At 47.6% G+C, this 20,198-nt stretch overlaps 1 protein-coding gene across 1 annotated transcript in view; it reads left to right on the top strand.

The window, feature by feature from the left end:
- Nucleotides 1–20,198, top strand: part of TBC1D2B (TBC1 domain family member 2B) — an 89,645-nt gene that overhangs the window by 57,096 nt on the left and 12,351 nt on the right. The window contains exons 4-10 of the mRNA XM_005695084.3: nt 607–770; nt 4,168–4,400; nt 5,084–5,479; nt 10,309–10,419; nt 11,746–11,939; nt 14,889–15,383; nt 17,891–18,008. Coding sequence (XP_005695141.3) covers nt 607–770; nt 4,168–4,400; nt 5,084–5,479; nt 10,309–10,419; nt 11,746–11,939; nt 14,889–15,383; nt 17,891–18,008 — 1,711 coding nt within the window. The remainder of the gene's footprint in view (nt 1–606; nt 771–4,167; nt 4,401–5,083; nt 5,480–10,308; nt 10,420–11,745; nt 11,940–14,888; nt 15,384–17,890; nt 18,009–20,198) is intronic.

Below are 20,198 nucleotides of genomic sequence, written 5' to 3'. Positions count from 1 at the left end.
TGTTTGTTCACTAGCAAATCCCAAACGTAGAGCCTGGCACATAGTAGGCCCTTAATTAATATTTGTTGAATGAACAAATTCGCTTCTTGATGTATAGTATTTGGTTCTATGAATATGCTGCAGTTTATCCTCTTGTCAGTAGATGTGTAGGTGTTTGGGGTTTTGCTAATATGAACAGTGATGCAGTGGGTGTTCTTGCTTGTGTCTCCTTGCGTACATGTTGAAGAGTTTCTTGCTGAGTTGTTGGACCTTAGGGTAAAAACCTCTTCAATTTATCTGTATGTTGCTGAATTGTTCTCCCTGGTAATAGTTCCAATTTATACGTGCCGCCAGCAGTGTATGAGAGTTCTCATTTCTCCATATCCTCACCAACATTTGCTATGATCATATTTTAGTTTTTGCCTGTCGTATATATGTGATATTTGTTGCTGCTGTTGTTCAGTCACTAAGTGGCGTCCGACTCTTTGCTACCCCGTGGACTGTAGCATGTCAGCCTTCCCTGTCCTTCAGTATCTCCCGGAGTTTGTTCAAATTCATGTCCGTATGTGACATCACATTTTGTCTTGCCATTTTTTAAAAAGGTGAACATTTTGTTTTTCCCAATAGAAACTCAATGTCTTCTTTCCGTCCTGGGAGAGGGCATAATGATAGTCGAAGGAGTGTGTTTTACACCAGTGAAGAGTGGGAGCTTCTAGACCCAAGCCCTAAGGAACTGGAGGAGTCCATGGTGCAGGAGGAGAGGAAGAAGCAGACGCCTGAAGGAAACAAAGGTATGGACGTGGGCCCTGTCGTCGTCGCTCTCGCCTCTGCCATCTGTCAGCCCCCCATGCGGTGGGAGGCCCTTTGGTCACAGGTACCACTAGGAGCATGAGACCCAGTGGGAGCTGTGTTCTCTCTGTGGGAAACAAAATATAAAAGCTTAAAAATGAGATGTCACAGGAAATAAATAAATGTCCTGTCCTGTGGTTCTGAGACTTTTTCAGGAAATGGGAAATCCAGAAGTCATGGTGCTCTTAACGGAAATACTGATTAAAAAAAAAAGGAAAACTTTCTATTTACAGAAATGTGTTAATGCACACAAAAGTAGAAAATGTGGTGTCTTATTCCACAGCTTTGGCTTCTTTCTTCTCTGAGCTCCTGCCCCTCCTGGCATCTACCACCAGCTGGGTTATTTTAAATTAAATTCTAGATATTAATCCATTGCATGTGTAAACATTTTAGTATGTATATCTAAGAGATGATTCTTTAAAAGAACCATGGCTTCACCATTAAACCTAAATGCAGCTATGGTAAGTCCTGCTTGTCTTCTTCCCCAGTTGTTCTGTAATTCTGGCAGTTGGCCTGAGCAAGTGAGGTGCTAACAGGGCCCCTAGGTGTGTTTAGTTGTGTGTCTTTTTAGGTCTCTTTCAGGCTGAACAGCTCTCTGTTTTCTTTTTGTCTTTCATTTACCTCGCTCTGCTTGTTGAAGAACCAGAGTCTTCATGCTGAGGAATTGCCCACATTCTGGGTTTTGCTGATTGTATTTCTGTAAGGTCACGTGACAGGCTCCTCCATTCCTGTATTTGCTCATACGCTGTTTACACTGTACGCGGTGTTTCCCGTATACACTGTACGCGGTGTTTCCCGTATACACTGGTCGGTAGAGCAGAGGCCTGCACAGATTCAGGGTTGACTTTTAATTATGACTAGAGTATATTTTGGGGTGGAGTAGGGGCTGGGGATGTTGTTTATTTCTTTTGAATCACATCTGGAAGATGTAATATCTGGTTTTCCCTCTTTCTGTGATACTAAGGTCCATCAGGATTTAAGGTGTCAGCCTGACTCATACATTTCTCCATCAGCATTTTGTTAAGCAGCCTTTCATGGTTCCACAGCCATGGATCCATTGAGGGAATATCAATGTTTTAAATGTAAAATAGCAATAAATAATTTTGAAATTCTTCCTTGTGCTCGCTTCTGGCACAGGCTAACAGGAATAGGAGGCAGAGTTTTAGGAAATCTTACTGAGAGCATATGTTCACTAAAGGCAATATTTTTCTGTCCCGTGGGAAAGGACCACCAGGACTTGCTTTGGTGGGGAGTTCCCTTGTGATCTGCAGGATGGTCACATGGAAGCCTATGGTCCAGTGTGACGTGGTGAAGATATGGCCAAGCTGAGCATGCCTTGTGACCCAGCGCGTGGCACAGCTAGAGGGGCACCCCGTGGAGGGGCTCCTTGTGAACTGGGAAAGCCTTCTGGAGGAACAGGGATTGGGGCTGGGGATTTGGATTGTTGAAGGTAAATACTGTTGGTTCTGATTTTCCCTAGAGACTCTAGGGATGAACTGGAGGGGTGCACAGTAGCAAGACTGGAAGGGAAGAACCAGTGAGGCCTAGTGACTCGATCAAGGCACGAACTGCCAGCACTGCTGGAGGGCAGTGCCTTCTTAGTCTCTGCTCAGCCCCTGGCCCTTTGGGAGGCAGCCCATGTGAAAGACGCAGGGAGACAAAGGTGTCTCTGATTTTTATCTTGTTGATTCATGGATATTTCCTGTGAGTCAGGAGTCAGCCCACCAGCTTCTTGTCCCTGTTACTCATGGGAAGTAAGCTAATCTCCATGGGCTTCCCCGGTGGCTCAGAGGTGAAGAATCTGCCTGCCTATAGTGCAGGAGATACGGGTTTGATCCCTGGGTCAGGAAGATCTCCTGGTGAAGGAAATCACAACCCACTCCAGTATTCTTGCCTGTGAAATCCCAAGGACAAAGGAGCCTGACGGGCTACAGTCAGTGGTTCCCAAAGAGTCGGAAACAACTTAATGACTGGACAACAGTAGCAGCAGCAAGCTAATCTTTGTACATGCAGAAAAGCCCTCTAATCAGAAATGTTTGGCTTGATGGATTTTCACAAAGTGAACATATCCATGTAGCCAGCACTTACTTGAAGAAACAGGACAGTGCCAGCGGCTAGCCCCCGTCCCCAGACCACTTTGAGTCACTGCATCACCTCCCACCCCCTCCACCCCACCACCATCCTGACTCCTAACATCGTAGATTTTGTTTTGCCTGCTTTCTAAATTTATATAAATGGAATCTGTATAGCATGCACTCCTGTGTCTCCTCTTTACATTTTTAATGTATATTCAAATCCATCTACACTAAAATTTATTTGACTATCTCAGTATTTTTAAGAAAGAGAATAAAATGGATTTACAATTAAGAAAACATAAACTTGGGGTTTTTGTGGGTTTTTTTCTTTTTTAGTAAATACAGATGAGCAGAAAGCAAGCAGCCAGGATCCGTAGTGTATCTCTAAGTCCTGCCTGCTAGCCTTGTAGATGTTGGCCCTGTCCTCACTGAGGCACCCGGGGAAGGGATACTGTGTGCCCAGGGTGCTGATGCTGTAGGAACTTGGAGCAACCGGGCTTTTTCCTGGTCTGTGTTCCCGCTCTCTTTGGTCCTCAAAGCACCTGAAATTGGAAAATGGTGATGTGAACATATAGGCTTAGAACGGATCTTCTGAGAAACAAACTGACTATTACAAAAGAATCTTAAGAGAGGTATAGTACAGTTTTGTCATAGATTCCTCATTAGTACTGATGTACAGTCTAACATTTTTTCACCTGTCTTAATGCAAAAATTGAGCATTAAACATTAAACTTACCCTGTGGTCTAGCGGCTAGAGTGCAGCACTTTCACCACCGCGGCCCAGGTTCAGTTCCTAGTCAGGGAAAACTTTCTTGGCTTCCCTGCTGGCTCAGCTGGTAAAGAGTCTGTCTGCATTGCGGGAAACGCAGGTTCGATCCCTGGGTAGGGAAGATCCCCTAGAGAAGGAAATGGCAACCCGCACTCCAGTATTCTTGCCTGGAGAATTCCGTGGACAGAGGAGCCTGGTGGGCTATAGTCCATGGGGTCACAAAGAGTCAGACACAACTGAGTGACTAACACTTTCTCTTTCAGTGCAAAAATTGAGCCATCAAATAGAGAGAGTTTTCCTTAAAAGTGTTCATGTGAAAGATCGTCTTTGGTTCTAAGTTTGGTTGTTATCAGGAACGAGGTAGGAGCACAGTGACGCACGCAGAACTCCTTAGACGATGATATTAATGTATTTTAATGTATTTTACTGGAATTTCCGGAAGGAAGATCGGGGTTGAACTTAAAACAAGCTTTTTTTTTTTTTTTTTTAATGTAGGAATAACTGGCTCAGGATTTCCCTTTGATTTTGGACGTATTCCCTATAAAGGAAGGCGCCCTTTGAAAGAAATGATTGGATCATACAAAAATCGCCACAGTCTTGGTGACCCTTCACCCGAGGTGCCATCGGGCAGTGGCAGCGCCAGCAAGCCGGCCTCTGAGATGCAGCTGCTTGTCCAGAACCAGCAGGAAGAGCTAGAAAGGTTAAGAAAAGACTTAGCCAGTCAGAAGGTAATTCTCCTTCCTCAGCGTTTGTATCTTATCTCACATCAGCAGGCCAGGGACCGGAGGAGAAAAACCCGGCTTTCTTGTTTCTCTGGCTCTGTTATTTCCCAGAAGGTGCTTTTCCCCTAAGAGTTACGTGTTGCCATGGCCACTGACGTAGGCACTGCTGCTCTGCTTGATCGTTTATTCATAGATACTTGAAATTCTGAGGAGAGTGAAGACCCTCAGAGTGAACTGGGGAGGGTGTTGTCTGCACCTCACCCACTCTCTTTGAGCATAATTCCAGCCCAAGCCCTGTGAACAGTTTGTAAGAGTTTCCACATCCTGTTAAACAGCAGCTTTTTTTTGAGCTGATCACACCTAATTATACTTAATTCCCCAGCAGATCAGTGAACTTAGAGCTCAGATGTTTTAATATGGATGAATGTTCACTGGGAACCATTGCTAATTGCAGTCTGCCTGTCCACCATTTCCTGCTTCCTATCATTGTTCTCTGCAGACAGCCTTAATGGAACAAATATTTTTCCTTCTCTAATTTTTGAGATCCTTCAAGAAGAAGTTGGGTGTTAAGGTATTTCCATTAAATTTCTGCATTTGCTCAGATGCTAATGGTTGCTCCGTGTAGACTTGTCATGATCCCTGCTTTTCCTCCCATCCCTGCTCCCTGATCCATCTTCCCTGGCTCCCAGGAGCTCGTGCGGCTGCTGCAGCAGACGGTGAGGTCCTCCCAGTATGACAAGTACTTCACAAGCAGTCGCCTCTGCGATGGGGTCCCACAGGACACACTGGAGCTTCTGCACCAGAAGGACGACCAGATTCTGGGCCTCACCAACCAGCTGGAGAGGTTCAACCAGGAGAAAGACAGTCTTCAGCAGGAAGTGAGGATGCTAAAGAGCAAAGTGGGTGAGCTCAGCGAGCGGCTGGGGATGCTGATGGAGACCATCCAGGCCAAGGACGAGGTGATCATGAAGCTCTCCCGGCAGCTCAGCGAGTGCGAGGGCAGCGCGTCCTCGCCCACCTGCGTGCCCGGCTCTCCCGCGGCCGCCCCCACGGGCAGGGACCAGCTGGAACTGGACTGGCTGAAAGTAAGAGCAGGGCCTGGGCTCCGGTTATGGGAACAAGAAACCCACAATCCGCTAACAGTCTGTCCGTTGATGGCAGGCACTCTAGAGCACCTGGCCTTGGTGAGCTAGTTCGGTGGGACAGCAGAGCAGCTGTGCCCTTCTTTTTAAAAACAAACAAAAAAAAAAACACAAGTGTCATAAGACTTCTAGTCAGAGAGCTGCTAGTTTCCTAAGAAGCTTCCTTGGAAAATGAAAGTCTGCGTCCGTCGATGTCGCCATAGCTCAGAACAGTTTCAGATCTTTCCCCTCCCTTGCAGCTGTGACTTCTCTATTTATACACCCTTAGAACTTCATTATTCCACGTAACCTCCTGCAGCTGTTTCTTGCCTTCTTTCATGCATGGAGCATCAGTGGCACAGCTGCCTTGGCACACAGTGGAGGCCAGGTGAGGGAGCACTGTTCCTGACAGCTGGTGTGGGCTCAGGTAGAGAAGCGGACCCTGGCTCCCAGCGTACTTGGGAGAAGGGCCTGCGCAGAGTCAGTTGCCCCCACGCCTAAGGCAGGAGCATCCTGACGCCCAGGAGGGAGGGCAGAGTCTCCTCCCATTGTGCTTCTCTGGGCTGCCCCTGGGGATGGGAGGCGGGTTCTTGACCAGAGGTGACTCTCCCTGTCACACCTGGGGCGGTGACCAGCGGATGAGGCAGGAGGAGCACAGAAGACGCTGGGAAGCAGGGGGCAGGCAAGTGTCCTGTGGAGAAACCCACCTGGCCCCAGGGGAGAGCCGAGAAGCCTTGGGCCACCTCAGCCAGGCCACCGAGAGGGTCCCAGAAGTTTTTCTGCCATCAGCTCTCGATTCGGAGAAGTTTCAGGTGGAGAAGTGTCCCCTAGGATAGAGGCATTTGGTATAACCCAGACCTCAGCTGTCCCCACACAGGTCTGCAACTATCAGTCTCACCAAAGTCTTCCTCACCTGGCTGCAGTTAATGTGGCACTGAGGGTATTTTGTCCCCCAAATGTGGTTTATCCTTGAAGGGCAAAGGTTTGCTACTTTGAGATTGTTACTGAGCCTGCTTCATGCCTAGCAGTCCCTGTCATGCAGTGTCAGTCGACTGGTTGACTAATAGTCATGCCTGGACCTTAAAGATAATTCTTAGGTGGAAAGTAAAACTCTGGAATAATAGACGACTTTGTTGGAATATGTTTGTGGTCTCCCATGGTGACCACTTCTTAGGGACAGCCCCCAGTAGAAATGTGAGGCCAGAAGGATTTATTGGTGAGAAAAACCAAAAGGGCAACAGCAGCATCAAAGCCCTCAATCTCTATACTTTATAATTATAACTGCTACAAAAATAGCTGTGTTAAAAAAAAAAAAAAAAAGGTCTTGGGTAGTGTTGCCAGTAAAAGTTGGTTTTGTGTGTACATGCAAGCTAGAGTGTACCCAACCTTAAATATACATTTCTTTTTTACTGTTTTTTTTTTTAAGAGTCCCTTTTTATATTCTTTTTTTTACATCCCTTTTTACAGTCTGTTATTTAAGGTCAACTGAATTTTTTTATTATTTATTTGGGTGTACCAGGTCTTAGTTGCAGCACATGGGATCTTCAACCTTCATTGCAGCACATGGGGTTTTAGTCGCCTGCTGTGAACTCTGAATTGCAGCATGTGGGACCTGGTTCCCTGACCAGGGATTGAACCCAGGCCCTCTGCATTGGGAGGGCAGGGTCTTAGTCACTGGACCACCAGGGAAGTCCCTCACCTGAATTTTATGCTTTGCAAGCATATCTGTTTTTGTAGGATTTAGAGAGAAGCACCAGGGTGTTTGCTTTCCAGGCTGCAGTGAGTGGTGCTCTGCAGGGGAGCCCGTTTCACCAGGGAGTGGAACCGCGGTGTGTGGGGGCATGTGGGGGGGATTCCAGATTGTTTGCCTTGTGATTCTGTCACCATTATTTATCACCCTTTCTCTTCTTTCCTGTGATTTGCTGTTCCATGAATATCTTCCTACATACAGCTTTTCCTGCTTAGTGCTCTTTCATTCATTCAGCCAGCCAGCTAGCCAGTGATGTGGTGGGCTTTGCACTCTGCACAAAGTAGACAGTCTCTGTCCTCCTGGAGCTCAGAGTTTAGTTTAGAAAGCACAAAAATTAAAAAAGCAGAGTCACAACTGTAATAAACACCAGTGAGGAAGGGGATGTGGCCCAGTATGGTGAGATGGTTTAGACTGAGCTTCCAACCCAGGCTTACCACTAACTCTGACCTGAGGCAGGCTGGTTCACCTCTCTGCCTCAGTGTTCATCTGCGAAATGGCACTCACCTTGTAGAGTCTTATAAGGGTTTAAAGAGGTAGTCCATGTAAAGCCTTCACAGAACACCTGGTATCCCATAGAGTTTTGTTTTACTCATTATTTCTTTGGCTGCATCAGGTCTTAATTGCAGCGTGCAGGATCTCTCATTGCAGTGTGTGTGCTCAGTAGTTGGAGCTCGTGGCTCCAGAGCGTGGGCTCAGTGGCTGTGGTGTGCGGGCTTAGTTGCTCCTCGGCATGTGGGATCTTAGTTCGTTGACAGGGGTGGAACCCTCATCCTCTGGATTGGAAGGCAGATTCCTAACCACTGGACCACCAGGGAAGTCCCCTGCTAGAGTCTAAGTTAGGGCTACGATCGTCATTCTAGGGAAGGAGTCCTTGAGGTGCACTGTCAGGACTTCCTTAGACTCAAGCACGAAGTTTAACTCAAAGACATGTGTCCTGCTCCCCCGACCCACCTTGTACTGCCCAGTCTCTGCCCAGCACGGTCCAGTGTATTCTTCAGTTGCCCTCTAGCTCACCTTCCTTCAGTCAGCCTGCCTTTTGGTGATGTTTGTTCATTGTTTGCAAATACGAGAGCTTCCAGACACCAGAAGAAAGGAGAATGTCATGTTTTAGATTAGAAAAGGAAATCTGTGGGCCTCCTTCAGGGTCTGACAGCGGCTGTCTCCAGTCCTTGTCATGATATGTGTTCTTGCTGAGACTGAGAATGTGTGATGCGGATCAGAGCTCAGATGGGAGTTGGGGCCAAGCACCCGGGCCAAAGGCCCAGCAGGCCTGGCTCCCAGACCCACACTTAGTCATCGCACGGCCTCCCTGTAACTCAGCTCTTCATTTAGGAAACGGAGATGATGAGCAGTTGCCAAAGAGTAGAGTTGTGAGGTTTAAGTGAGATTGAGGGTCTCTTCCAGGCTTAGCTGCTCTGTAAGTGTTAGCGATTACAGGGACTGTGGGAACATTTTCAGTTCTTCTGTGTTTTCAAGGGAGATTGTATGCCGCCACAGTGGTTCCCAGTTTGGAGATGCAGGCATCTCTGGACACATCCCTGGGGAGGGGCTGTGGTCTCTGTCCTGGGACAGCAAAGAGGTCAGGGGCTTTCTTGACTGCCTTGGCCTTGGACCAAGGTGCTCCGTTGACCACCCTTGGAGATACTGTGAATAGTTCCTCCTGAGGTTGAGGAATCAGAGATTCCTCGGGAACTTCACACAGAGTAGGGGACAAACACATTTGTAAAAGACTGGATTTGGTAGGGCGCATTTAGAAATCACTGCCCTAATTGTCTCAAAGATTACCTTTCCCTTCCTTTGCTCAGAGTTTGAAGGGCTAAAGGTAACACACAGCATCTGCTTCTGCCAGACCTGAACTTTTAGTTGGACCTGGTGAACTTGTGACTAGCTTGTGATGTTCGCTCCTTTTTCTTCCTTATTTCTTTGTTTTTGACTGTGCTGGGTCTTCGTTGCTGCACGTGGGCCTTCTCTGGTTGTGGAGAGCGGGCTTCTCGTTGTGGCGGCTTCTGTTGTGGCGCATGGGCCCTGGAGCACGCAGGCTCAGTAGGTGTGGCCCACAGGCTTAGGTGCTCTGTGGCCTGTGGAATCTTCCCGGACCAGGGATTGAACCCGCGTCCCCTGTTTTGGCAGGCAGATTCTTAACCACTGGACCACCAGGAAAGTCCTTATGATGTTCTCTTAAAACATAAAGCAAACGTGTCAAGAGTTAACCACTGGCAAATTTAGGTGAAGGGTATATTGTGTTTATTGTACTTTTCTTCCAACTTTTCCATAAGTTTGAAATTTTTTAATGTAAAAAAAAATTGAGGAACATAATCTCTTTAAGTGCCTTATACATTGTAGGCTATAGGTATTCATTATTAAGTGTAATTCTTTAGTTAAGGACATTGTATATATGTATAGCCTTTTCTACATAAACTGGATAAGTAAAAATGAGAATGGACAGAAAATTTGTTCAGGTTCTCTAGTTAAAAAACAAGATGACTACAAGGCATTACCTTTTGTACCACCTCAGTGAATGTGGGTAGATAAAATATTTGCATAGATTTAGGACATAAGTCCTACTTACTTCTCCTAAGGTCAGTTGAGAAAAATCACCACCATCAAGTAAATTTATTTCCCCATCTCCTTGATTATGCAGTGGTCCTTATTTTCCTTCCCCTGCCAAGGGTGGACATAAAGCTTAATCAGAAAGTGCCTAATAATCATTTTCAGTTCCTTAGAACTTGCTCTAACTTAGAAAGGGCTAGCCACTGCGTCCCCTTCGGGCTTCCCTGGTAGCTCAGCTAGTAAAGAATCCACCTGCAATGTAGGAGACCCTGATTCGATTCCTGGGTTGGGAAGATCCCCTGAAGAAGGGAATGGCTACCCACTCCAATATTCTGGCCTGGAGAATACATGGGGTTGCAAAGAATCAGACACGACTGAGCAACTTTTACTTTCAGAAAGGGCTATTTGATTGGTAAGGGAGCAAAATATTAATTATAAAGGATAGTCAACATTCAACCAATGTGAGTTGATGAACTTTTTTTTTTTCCAACAGGATAATCTACAAGGGTACAAAACCCAAAATAAATTTCTAAATAAGGAAATCTTGGAACTTGCAGCTCTACGGAGAAATGCAGAAAGAAGAGAGAGGGATCTGATGGCAAAGGTGGGTCAGGGTGGGTACATTCTGTCCTCAGGTGGGAGGTGATGTGATTCAGAAACCATTCAAAAATGGACATGCTTTCAAATCAGTTCAACCCCCATGCTTGAAGGGATGTGGTTACTGATAACAAAATTTATTTAAAATGTAGATAGTGATAGCGCTGTTTAATTTCACTTTGTGATGAAGACAATAGAAACGCCCTGAGATGTGGGTTTTATTCACAGGTGTAATGAAGTTTACAGAAAAAAAAAATTAGACACAGTTCTAAGGTCCCCCAAATTAAGATTGTTTGGATTTTTTGGTTTATGCTGTTGAGTTGTGTGAGTCAGTTCTGTATCTGTAAATGGGGGTGATGAACACGATGCCTTCTCTAAATCTGATAGGGTTGGTGAAAGAGTCAGATGTGACTATGCTGATAACTCAGTTGGTAAAGAATCCGCCTGCAATGCAGGAGACCCCAGTTCAATTCCTGGGTCAGGAAGATCTGCTGGAGAAGGGATAGGCTACCCACTCCAATATTCTTGGGCTTCCCTTGTGGCTCAGCTGGTAAAGAATCTGCCTGCAATGCGGGTTTGATGCAAACCCGGGTTTGATGCCTGGGTTGGGAAGATCCCCTGGAGAAGGGAAAGGCTACCCACTGCAGTATTCTGGCCTGGAGAATTCCGTGCACTGTATAGGCCATGGGGTCGCAAAGAGTCGGACACAACTGAGCGACTTTCACTTTCACTTCACTTTCAAAGAGGGCTTTGCGAAGTGTACAGACATCACAGATATTCCAGTGATAATCAAATGAAATTCAGTGACACTGTGTCAACAGCTATTAAATGCCTCATATACCTTTTGAACAGTCCTCAGAGCATCTTCCGAGGCCTTGTTCCTGCATGCGAGGGATGTGTTGATTTGTCTGATAAGGTAGCAGATGGGAGCTGGTGCTGGGTCACAGCATCCTAGGAAAGTATTGAAATACCATAAGGTGGCTGCCTGGGGCCTGTGTGCCAAGTCATGCTCAGCTGGACCTCAGTAATGAGTGTGTGGCCTGGTTTCTGCTGTTCACCTCAGCGCTGTCCAGAACTCATGTGTTGACATACAGAAGCCTTATTACCGGTACTTCTGTGCTTATTACTTTATTACCAGTACTTCCCGCAGAGGGCAGAGGGACCGTTTAGAGAAGACAGGTGGCCTGTGGCATAAATTCATCTCTTGCCTGGGATATAGTCTCTCTCTGGCTCACTTCCTAGTGGTTCTGGGCTTGTCATTTGTTGATTGCTTGAGGTACTTGAGGATTGCTCTTGTGTGTCCGGACGGAGGTAACTATCACATTCTCTGCAGTATTCTAGCCTGGAAGCCAAGCTCTGCCAGATAGAAAGCAAATACTTAATACTGCTCCAAGAAATGAAGACCCCAGTTTGCTCAGAAGAACAGGGGCCTGCTCGGGATGTCATAGCCCAGCTGCTGGAGGACGCTCTGCAGGTTGAGAGTCCAGAGCATCCGGAGCAAGCATTCATTAAACCTCATCTTGTCAGGTAAAGGAGCTCGCAACTGCTGGGAGTGGGGGACCCATTTCTCAAGCCCCCCTTTAACCACAGTAGCCACTCACCAAGAACTTTACACGGTTCTCCATGTCTGCTTCGATGCTCATGACAAGGACTGTCAGTCATTAGAAATGTCATCTCATCAATCTTGCTGTCATAATCAAGTAACAGAGCTGGGATTCAGCCCCGGTCTTTTGATTTCAAGACTTTTCTTGCATGTACCATGCTACCGAGGATGCTAGCCAGTCTTGCTGTAAGAGGAGCCAGTCCTCCGAGGAGTAGAATCTTCTCCAGAGACCCATGGGTACAGCTGCGCTCATGGGGACTTTGAAAACAAAGGAGCCCCTAAGTGGGTAACTAGGCCATCTCTGTAAGGGAAGCATACTTGGGTAACCTGATCCAGTGGTTCAGAACTCACTGAGGCTCTGATGCAAGCCATGGACACACTTGGCCCCAAAATGTGGTTGGACATACACACAAAATTGCATATGTTTTTCAGAAAATCATGGAGTCTGGCAGCCTGTAAAGTATCTTGAATTAAGAACCTTCATATCCTAGTTTCTAAAAAATGAGATTCATGAAATATTGGCAGGAGGAGAAGTCTGTGAATGCGCTCAGTCCAGTCTCCTCCTGTTTCCAGCCCTACTATGCTTGGCTTCTCCTGCCCCGCCCTGGTCCCAGGGGAAGCCCTGCCTCAGCCTGACCCGCCCTTTCCCTTCTCTGTGCCTACAGCACTGGCCTGCCTTGTCCATGCTACTCAGATGACAGGTAAAAAATACGCTATAGAAATGCAACCAGTGCCATCGTCACAAAACTTCTACTGAGGTCTGTGTGCCAGGAGCTGTGCCACTGCTCATGTTTAACACTCAAGGAGGAATGTTATATCCTCAGCAAATGCAGACGCCGGGGTCAGGGAGGTGATGTAACGTGCCCAGGTCACACGGCCAGGGAGTGGCTAGGACAGGACCCCAGTCTGGCAGCCGGGTTCCCCACGTGTGCACTCCTGCTGTGTTCCGGGAGCGGGGTGGAGCCCGGCTGTCTGCCCCCGGGCACCATGTCATCTTCCTTCACGCATTTTAGACTTTACTGTTTACGTTGTATGTTTTCAAACTTTATGTTTAAGTAGAACAATAACTGTGTATGTTGAGTTACTTTTAACTTTTCGTTATTCAAAGTAGTAGCATCATATGACACCCCCATATGTAACTGTTACCCAGTAATTTGACAATTATTAACATTTTGCCAATCTTGTTTCTTCTTATCCATCCCCTCCGAAATTTTTTTTCTGATATATTTTAAAGCAAGTACCAGACATGTCATTTCCACTTTCAGCACTTCAATATGTGCCTGTAATTGAAGACGCTTTTTAATATGCGAATCCTACCATATTCATACCTTTTTGCGACTTATTTCTTTCAACATTGTTTTCTGAAATTATACAGATGGATTTATGTAGCTCCTGAGCAGTTTTTTTATCTGCCTTACACAGCTTCATTGTATATCACTTTTTTATTCCTTCGTCTCATGGTAGACACTTAGAGTAGTTCCATTTTTTCTTTTTACGAACTGTGATACCGTAGACATCGTGGTTTGTGTATCTGTGTGTCCGTGTGTTGGCGTGAGAGTTTCTCCAGCGTTGGATATGCTTATCTTCCCCTCTGCTGGATCCGATTTTCAGCGTGCTCCTACAGGGTCACAGACTCAGCAGCAGTGTGTGAGAGGCCTCCTTCTGGTTTCCCGTGCCTGCCGTCACCATCATTGTTTTACGTTGCTAAGTTTGTGATACATATTATTGTCTAACGGTTCTGTAGGTCAGCAGTCGAGCATGGTCTTGCTGGATGGAATCAGGGTATCAGCAGAGCCGCATTCCTTCCTAAAGGTTCGAGGAGACAGTTTGTGTCCTTGCTTACTCAAGCTGTTGGGAGGATACAGTTCCTTCTGGTTGTGGGGCTAGGTCTCTGTTTCCTTGCTGGTCATCAAGTGTGGCCATTTCCAGCTCCTCGAGGCCACCTGTTTTCCTTGGCTGTGGCCGCCTTCTTTCATCTTCACAGCCAGCAACCGTGGGTCCAAGCCCTCTCCCACATCACGTCCCCCTGCCTCTGTCCATTGTCGCACCTCTCTGGTCCACTCTCCTGCCTTCCTCTTCCACCTGCAGGGCTCCTGTGATTTCTGTGGTCCCACCTGGGACGCCCAGGATAACCTTCCTGTCTTAAGTGCCATAGCTAATTCCGCACACGGTGTACCTCTTGCCACATGACATGACATATTCACAGATTCCAGGGACGTCTTTGGGGGTCATTATTCTGCCGAGCACTGGAGAAGGAAATGGCAACCACTCTAGTGTTCTTGCCTGGAGAATCCCAGGGACGGGGGAGCCTGATGGGCTGCCGTCTATGGGGTCGCACAGTTGGATACGACTGAAGCGACTTAGCAGCAGCAGCAGCATTCTGCCTAGCACAGCCTTAATTCTTTTTCATGCCTAGTATCTTACTAATGTAATGTTTTCTCCTTTGTCTTTTTACTTTTTAAAACGGTATTTTTTGAGCATAAGTGTTATGCGTGTGTATATGTATGCTATATAAACATACATGCTCATGTATTAATATATTAATGTAGCCAAATTTATCAGCCTTGTGTTTGCAGTCTTGCTTGTATTTTCTGTGCTTTTTACATTGAGCGCTTCGGCCATCTAGAACTGAATTTTTTTTTTTCCCATGTAGTATCCAGAAGGGATCTAAAGCAGTTTTTTCTATACAGATAGCCAGTTATTCTCACCCTGTTTATTGAGAAGTTAATTATTTTCTCACTGAACTGAAATGCCTGATCATATATCACAGTGCCATTTACGTATGAGTAGATTTCTAGGTTCTTTTCATGTTTCATTGACCTTTTTGCCAGATTGCATCATTTAACTTTTCGTTTTTTTTTTTTTCTCAACAGTGAATATGACATTTATGGGTTTAAGACTGTCCCAGAGGATGATGAGGAAGAGAAGTTGGTTGCCAAAGTCCGGGCATTGGACCTGAAGACCCTCTACCTCACAGAAAACCAGGAGGTCTCCACTGGGGTCAAGTGGGAAAACTACTTTGCAAGCACAGTGAACAGGGAGATGACGTGTTCCCCAGAATTAAAGAACCTGGTCCGTGCGGGCATCCCACACGAGCACCGTTCCAAGGTGTGGAAGTGGTGTGTGGACCGTCACATCAAGAAGTTCAAGGACAGCACTCAGCCCGGTTACTTCCAGACTTTGCTTCAGAAGGCGCTGGAGAAACAGAACCCGGCCTCCAAGCAGATCGAGCTGGACCTGCTGCGGACTCTGCCCAACAACAAGCATTACTCGTGCCCCACCTCGGAGGGCATACAGAAGCTGCGCAACGTCCTGCTTGCCTTCTCCTGGCGGAATCCAGACATCGGCTATTGCCAGGGTCTCAACAGGTGGGTCCCCAGCTCACGGAGGGCTCCTCTTTGTTCTTAAGATAACTTGTAGCTCCACAGACTGCCTGATAGCCCCCTTCCCTTCCTGGGAGCCAAGAAAAGCCAGTCTTTTAAGGGAAAGAAGTATTAATAGCTGCAGTAAGGTAATTTTAATTATGCCCCATCCCCAATTCTAGAATAACTGAGAGAAACAAGCATGCTTTCGAGAAGCCTTAAGAACAGTAAACTGTTTGAAACAGCTGGGTTTCTCATTTAGACTTCCTTGCTGCTGTCCTCACACTCAGGTTTTGATCTGCGGTTTGCGTTCGTTCATATAAAATGCATGATGTGACAACAAGGTCACTCCCTGTTTATACAGGATCTTCATCAGTCATGAGGTTGCCCCAAATAATTTTGCAGCTGGTCAAAACCTAGCCCTTAAAGAGCCCAAACATGTTTTATTTTGGCCTAGAATCTTCTGCAGGTCTGGCATGCTTCCCTGCTTCCATAGGCAAAGGACACTGAAAAGCCTCTCGCCTTCTCTGAACCATCCAGGCTCCTCATTCCGAACTGAGCTGCACTGGCATGAGGCCACGGGAGGCACCGAGGTCTGTTCTCTGAGAAGCTGCGTCATTGGACTTGGAGCGCTAGTGGCTGCTTTTTGCCTCTGTCTGTCTCTTACCTAGCTGGTGCACTCCTGCTGCTTCTACTTGCTGCTGGTAGTAGAGTCCATTTATATCCCTCCCAAAGTAGATAATCCACTAGATTATCGTGGATTATGTTCGTATTATGTTCACAGAATGAAGAAGCTCCATGTGTGATCTCTAGCAGTTCTCCTGTAAGTCAAGTGCATGCATTGTGTTTTGAATGCTGACATTTACTCTAGCAGCTCTTGGGCCTTTTTTAATCCACATCCATGCTGGATACCGACCTCTGGATACAGACTGTCTTTTGCATTTGAAATGAGAGCATTGCAGGAAGAAGAGCTTTTAAGCTGGAATGTTAGTTGCTTAAAACCTGAAACCAGTGGTTTCCAGGAAGTCATTGTCTCTATGGTGGTCAGGCTAGGGTCCCCTCTCTGTGCCCTGAAAGTAAGAGGGACTTTGACTGCTCCTCAGTGGTCCCCTTAAAAAAAAAAAAAAAAAGGCTGTAAATAAGACATTGCCTAACAAAGCAGCCTTGTTTTGCTTAAATGGACAGTTCATACTGCATACTCAGTCTAAAACTTCCTGAAAGCTAAAACTTTGTGAAACTTAAGGGATTTTGGTGAGGACTTGCCCATGCCTGTTAGGAGTGCAATAGCACCCCATTTATCTGACATTGGTATAGAATCAGCTCTTCCCCACATTAGGATACCTTCCAGCTTTAATTTAGACTTTCTCTGCACCATCACCATTGGGACCTCTAAACTTTAACCATTTTACTTCCTTTTTTTTTCCATCCACATTATTTTGTACACACATTCTGAGAACCCAGAACCTGAGCAAAAAGACCTCTAGCCTTTTCTCAGTGATTCTCGCCTATCATCGTGGACATCAGTTAGCTTAAAGTGATGTCTTCGAAGGCTCTGCGGATCTCAGTCTCTCTGCCCCTTCTTGTGGCGTCCTCGGGTGCTGCCCTCATCCTGTTTCTCCCTCCTTAGCCATCTCTACTTGTTGTAACCTTTCTACTCTCCATCCCATTCATGCTGACTCAAGGCGTCCCCTTCCCAGTTTGTTTTTTTTAACCTCTCAATTTGAGATTTCATTATAATTTTTATCCAAGGAAGAAAACAAAAATAAATTCTAAGAAATGACTTCGGTCTTTCCCATAAGTGATGCACAAGCAGAAGTTCTGGGGTGTGTAGAGAGGGGCTTTTCCATTGCCTTTTCCTTCCCTTCCTTCTGTCCCGAATGCCCGCTCAGAGCCAGACCTGATGAAGTTACTGGGTGAGTAACCTCTCAGTGGTGACAGTGTCAAACATAGCCGGACCCAGGTTTCCATTGTCAGTGACCGAACAGCTGACACACACAGCCCCCTTTCCCACCCCACGTGCGTGCCGTGGATGCCGTGTTTTGAGAAAGCCCCCATGATGGTTCATTTGCGTGAAGCCCCATTTCAAGTAGATTGGTATCAAGCAAGTTGTTTTTAAACCATCGTATGTTCTTTCTCTTTTATATTCACCCCTCAATATTTTGTGCGTAAAAGGATTCGTTGGAACTTAAACAAAAAACTCAAAGAATTAGCTGCATTAGCAAAATCTTATCATGAAAAACATTTTAAAAAATGAGGCCGACAGCGTTGGGAAATAATTTCATCATCTTTAAACAAAAACCAAACGAAAGGGAAGGTGGATGTAGCTTTGCTTTTCAAACTAGGAGATGCTTCCCTTGCCACAAAATACTTACCTTAGTGCCACTTCTTGGAGAATAGAAGTCGCTTTGGTGTGTGAGAGCGCACAATGCCATGCAGGCCTCTGTGCAGGTGGGCTGTGCTGCCTGGGTCTGGGCCGGGGGCTGGCGCTCACCTTGTTCTCTGCTTGCTTGTAGGTTGGTGGCCGTGGCCCTCCTGTACCTGGAACAAGAAGACGCCTTCTGGTGTCTAGTCACCATAGTGGAAGTCTTCATGCCTCGAGACTATTACACAAAGACTCTTTTAGGATCCCAGGTACTCTAAAAATATTGTGCTTCAGTCAGCAACTTGTAGAATTAGAGCTGAAATGTGACCTGAATTAAGCGTTGATCGGGGAGGCTCCGTGGGCATGGCAAGGTACACATGGAGGCCGCCCCCTCTGCCCGCCCCCGCCTCCCCCAGCCTGGGCCGGGCTGCTCACAAGCCAGTGAGTGCCCCGTCGGGCTCGCTTGGTGCCCTGGAAGCCAGCAGACCTGCTCTGTGGTCACTGCTCAGCACTGCCTCCCCTGGACTCTGCCTGGCTGGCTAAGCCACAGTTCAGGGGTGCCTGGGGAGCCTGGGTATGTTAGCTCTGGCTCTTCAAGAGGCCAAGGCTGAGGCAGAAGCAGACGTGCCAGAGACTACTGAGGGGAAAACCCATGAAGGATCAAGGGGAGGGACTGGGGAAGGCAGGAGAACCCCCAGACCAACGAAAGGAGGGGGTTTGGGTGGTGGGGAAGGCCCCAGCCTGCTGTGCAGTTCTCAGAAAGTTTTGGTCAGGCCAGTGTGGAGTCCTCGAGCCAAGGTCACCTGTTAAAGTGCACACGAGACCCACCCGCAGCCGTGCCCCTGCCCTGCTCGCTCACGGGCAGGAAGCAGCAGGGACGACACGGCTCCTGTGAACAATGTCGTGATGGATCCAGAGGGACAGTGCTGGGGCCATGCACAGCCCGCAGCAGGAGGTCTGAACAGCACAGTTCCCGCCCACCGCTCCTGGAGTCTGAAGCCAGGGGCCGGTAGGATGATGTGGACTGGGAGGGCCAGGGGTTCTGGTCCCACTTGTGACATCCCACTTCAGGACCAGACCCGTGGCCCTTGCAGCCCAGGGCATCTCTTGCCGTGCTGGACTGGGGCTTCTGCTGTTGTTGGCTTCTGGATGGACTTTTCCTGCTCCCCAACTGGCAGCCCTCCTCCTCCTGTGTCTGACCTGTGTCCATTCCTCCTCCCCGAGAGCTCTGCATCTCCTGACCACGGCCAGGCCTGTGTCCATGGGCTGCCGCATCCTTGCCTCCAGGCTTGTGCCGGTAGTTGGTCTGCCTGCTCACGGCTGCTCCCTGCCCTTCCCTGCACTTCTCTGTTCCCTACAGCTGGGTCTGCAGGCCCGGGCCGTCTCCCAGCCCCTGCGTGCCCAGCAGAGGCACGTGGGAGCCTGGAGGAGGGCAGGGAGCTGAGGGCCCTTCTCCCCTCTCTGTCTCGGGCACTTCCTGCCGGTGACTCTGTCTCCTCCGTGGCACCAGCTCCTGTCTGTGCCACCGGGGGCCCCCATGCTTCACCCTAGGGGTGGCTTCCTGCCCTGGCCTCTGGGCTGCCTCACCATCGACTGTTTGGCTTCTCAGCCTCTCTGTCACCAGTGTGACCACTGCCCGGGAAAACCCCTGTTGTAGATGTTTCGTGAGGTTTCTGTTGGCCTGGGAGGTCCCCGTGTTTTACTTTCTATTTGCATTTCTGTCTTTGGAGGGATCCCCCTTGTTGCCTTCTGTTAGCACCTGCACTGCCCTCTTACCCATAGACCCCAGGCCGGGAATTGGGTCAGCCCACACTCCCGCTTCCTGTCCGTCTGTGCCCCTGGAGTTGCTGTTTCTGATCACTGCCACCCGCCAGGTGGCTCAGATCAGTTCCCTTGTCCTCTCACCACTGTTAGGTCACCGTCCCCTCTCCTGCATCATTGCAGGTGCTCTTCTCCTCCCTTCCTGCCTTTACCCACCCATCCTTCCATCCGTCTCACTCACAGATTCAGCCACGACCTCCCTGCACTGGGTCCAGGCCTCTCCCAACCTTCCTCAGACTGTTTACCATCTGAGCCATCAGGGAAGCCCAATAGTGCTCACTGAAGTTAGGTAATACAGAAATGCATATTAAGAGGGAAATGAAAAGTCACCTGTTACCCTACCAACTTGAGAACCACAGTTAGCATTTTGATGTATTTCCTTTTGACTTTTCCCCAATACATTGAAGTATCCAGATTGAGAGCTGATTATCCTGGCTGGTTCACATTCACATGATAGCCTGAGCATTTTCTCATAATGTTATCTAGTTTTCAGTGTCATATTTGGTAATATTCCATCAGTTGATTGGACATGAGGTGCTGAACCATTTTTCTGTAACGGATGTTGTATAAGGCCACTCTTCAAATGGGGATAGCCTTGTGTGTGTGGTCAGCCCCAGTGCCGTGCCTTGCAGCTCACC

Source organism: Capra hircus, chromosome 21 (genome assembly GCF_001704415.2).
Source record: "Capra hircus breed San Clemente chromosome 21, ASM170441v1, whole genome shotgun sequence".
Classification (NCBI taxonomy): Eukaryota; Metazoa; Chordata; class Mammalia; order Artiodactyla; family Bovidae; genus Capra; species Capra hircus.
This window is presented reverse-complemented; position numbering and strand designations above follow the sequence as displayed.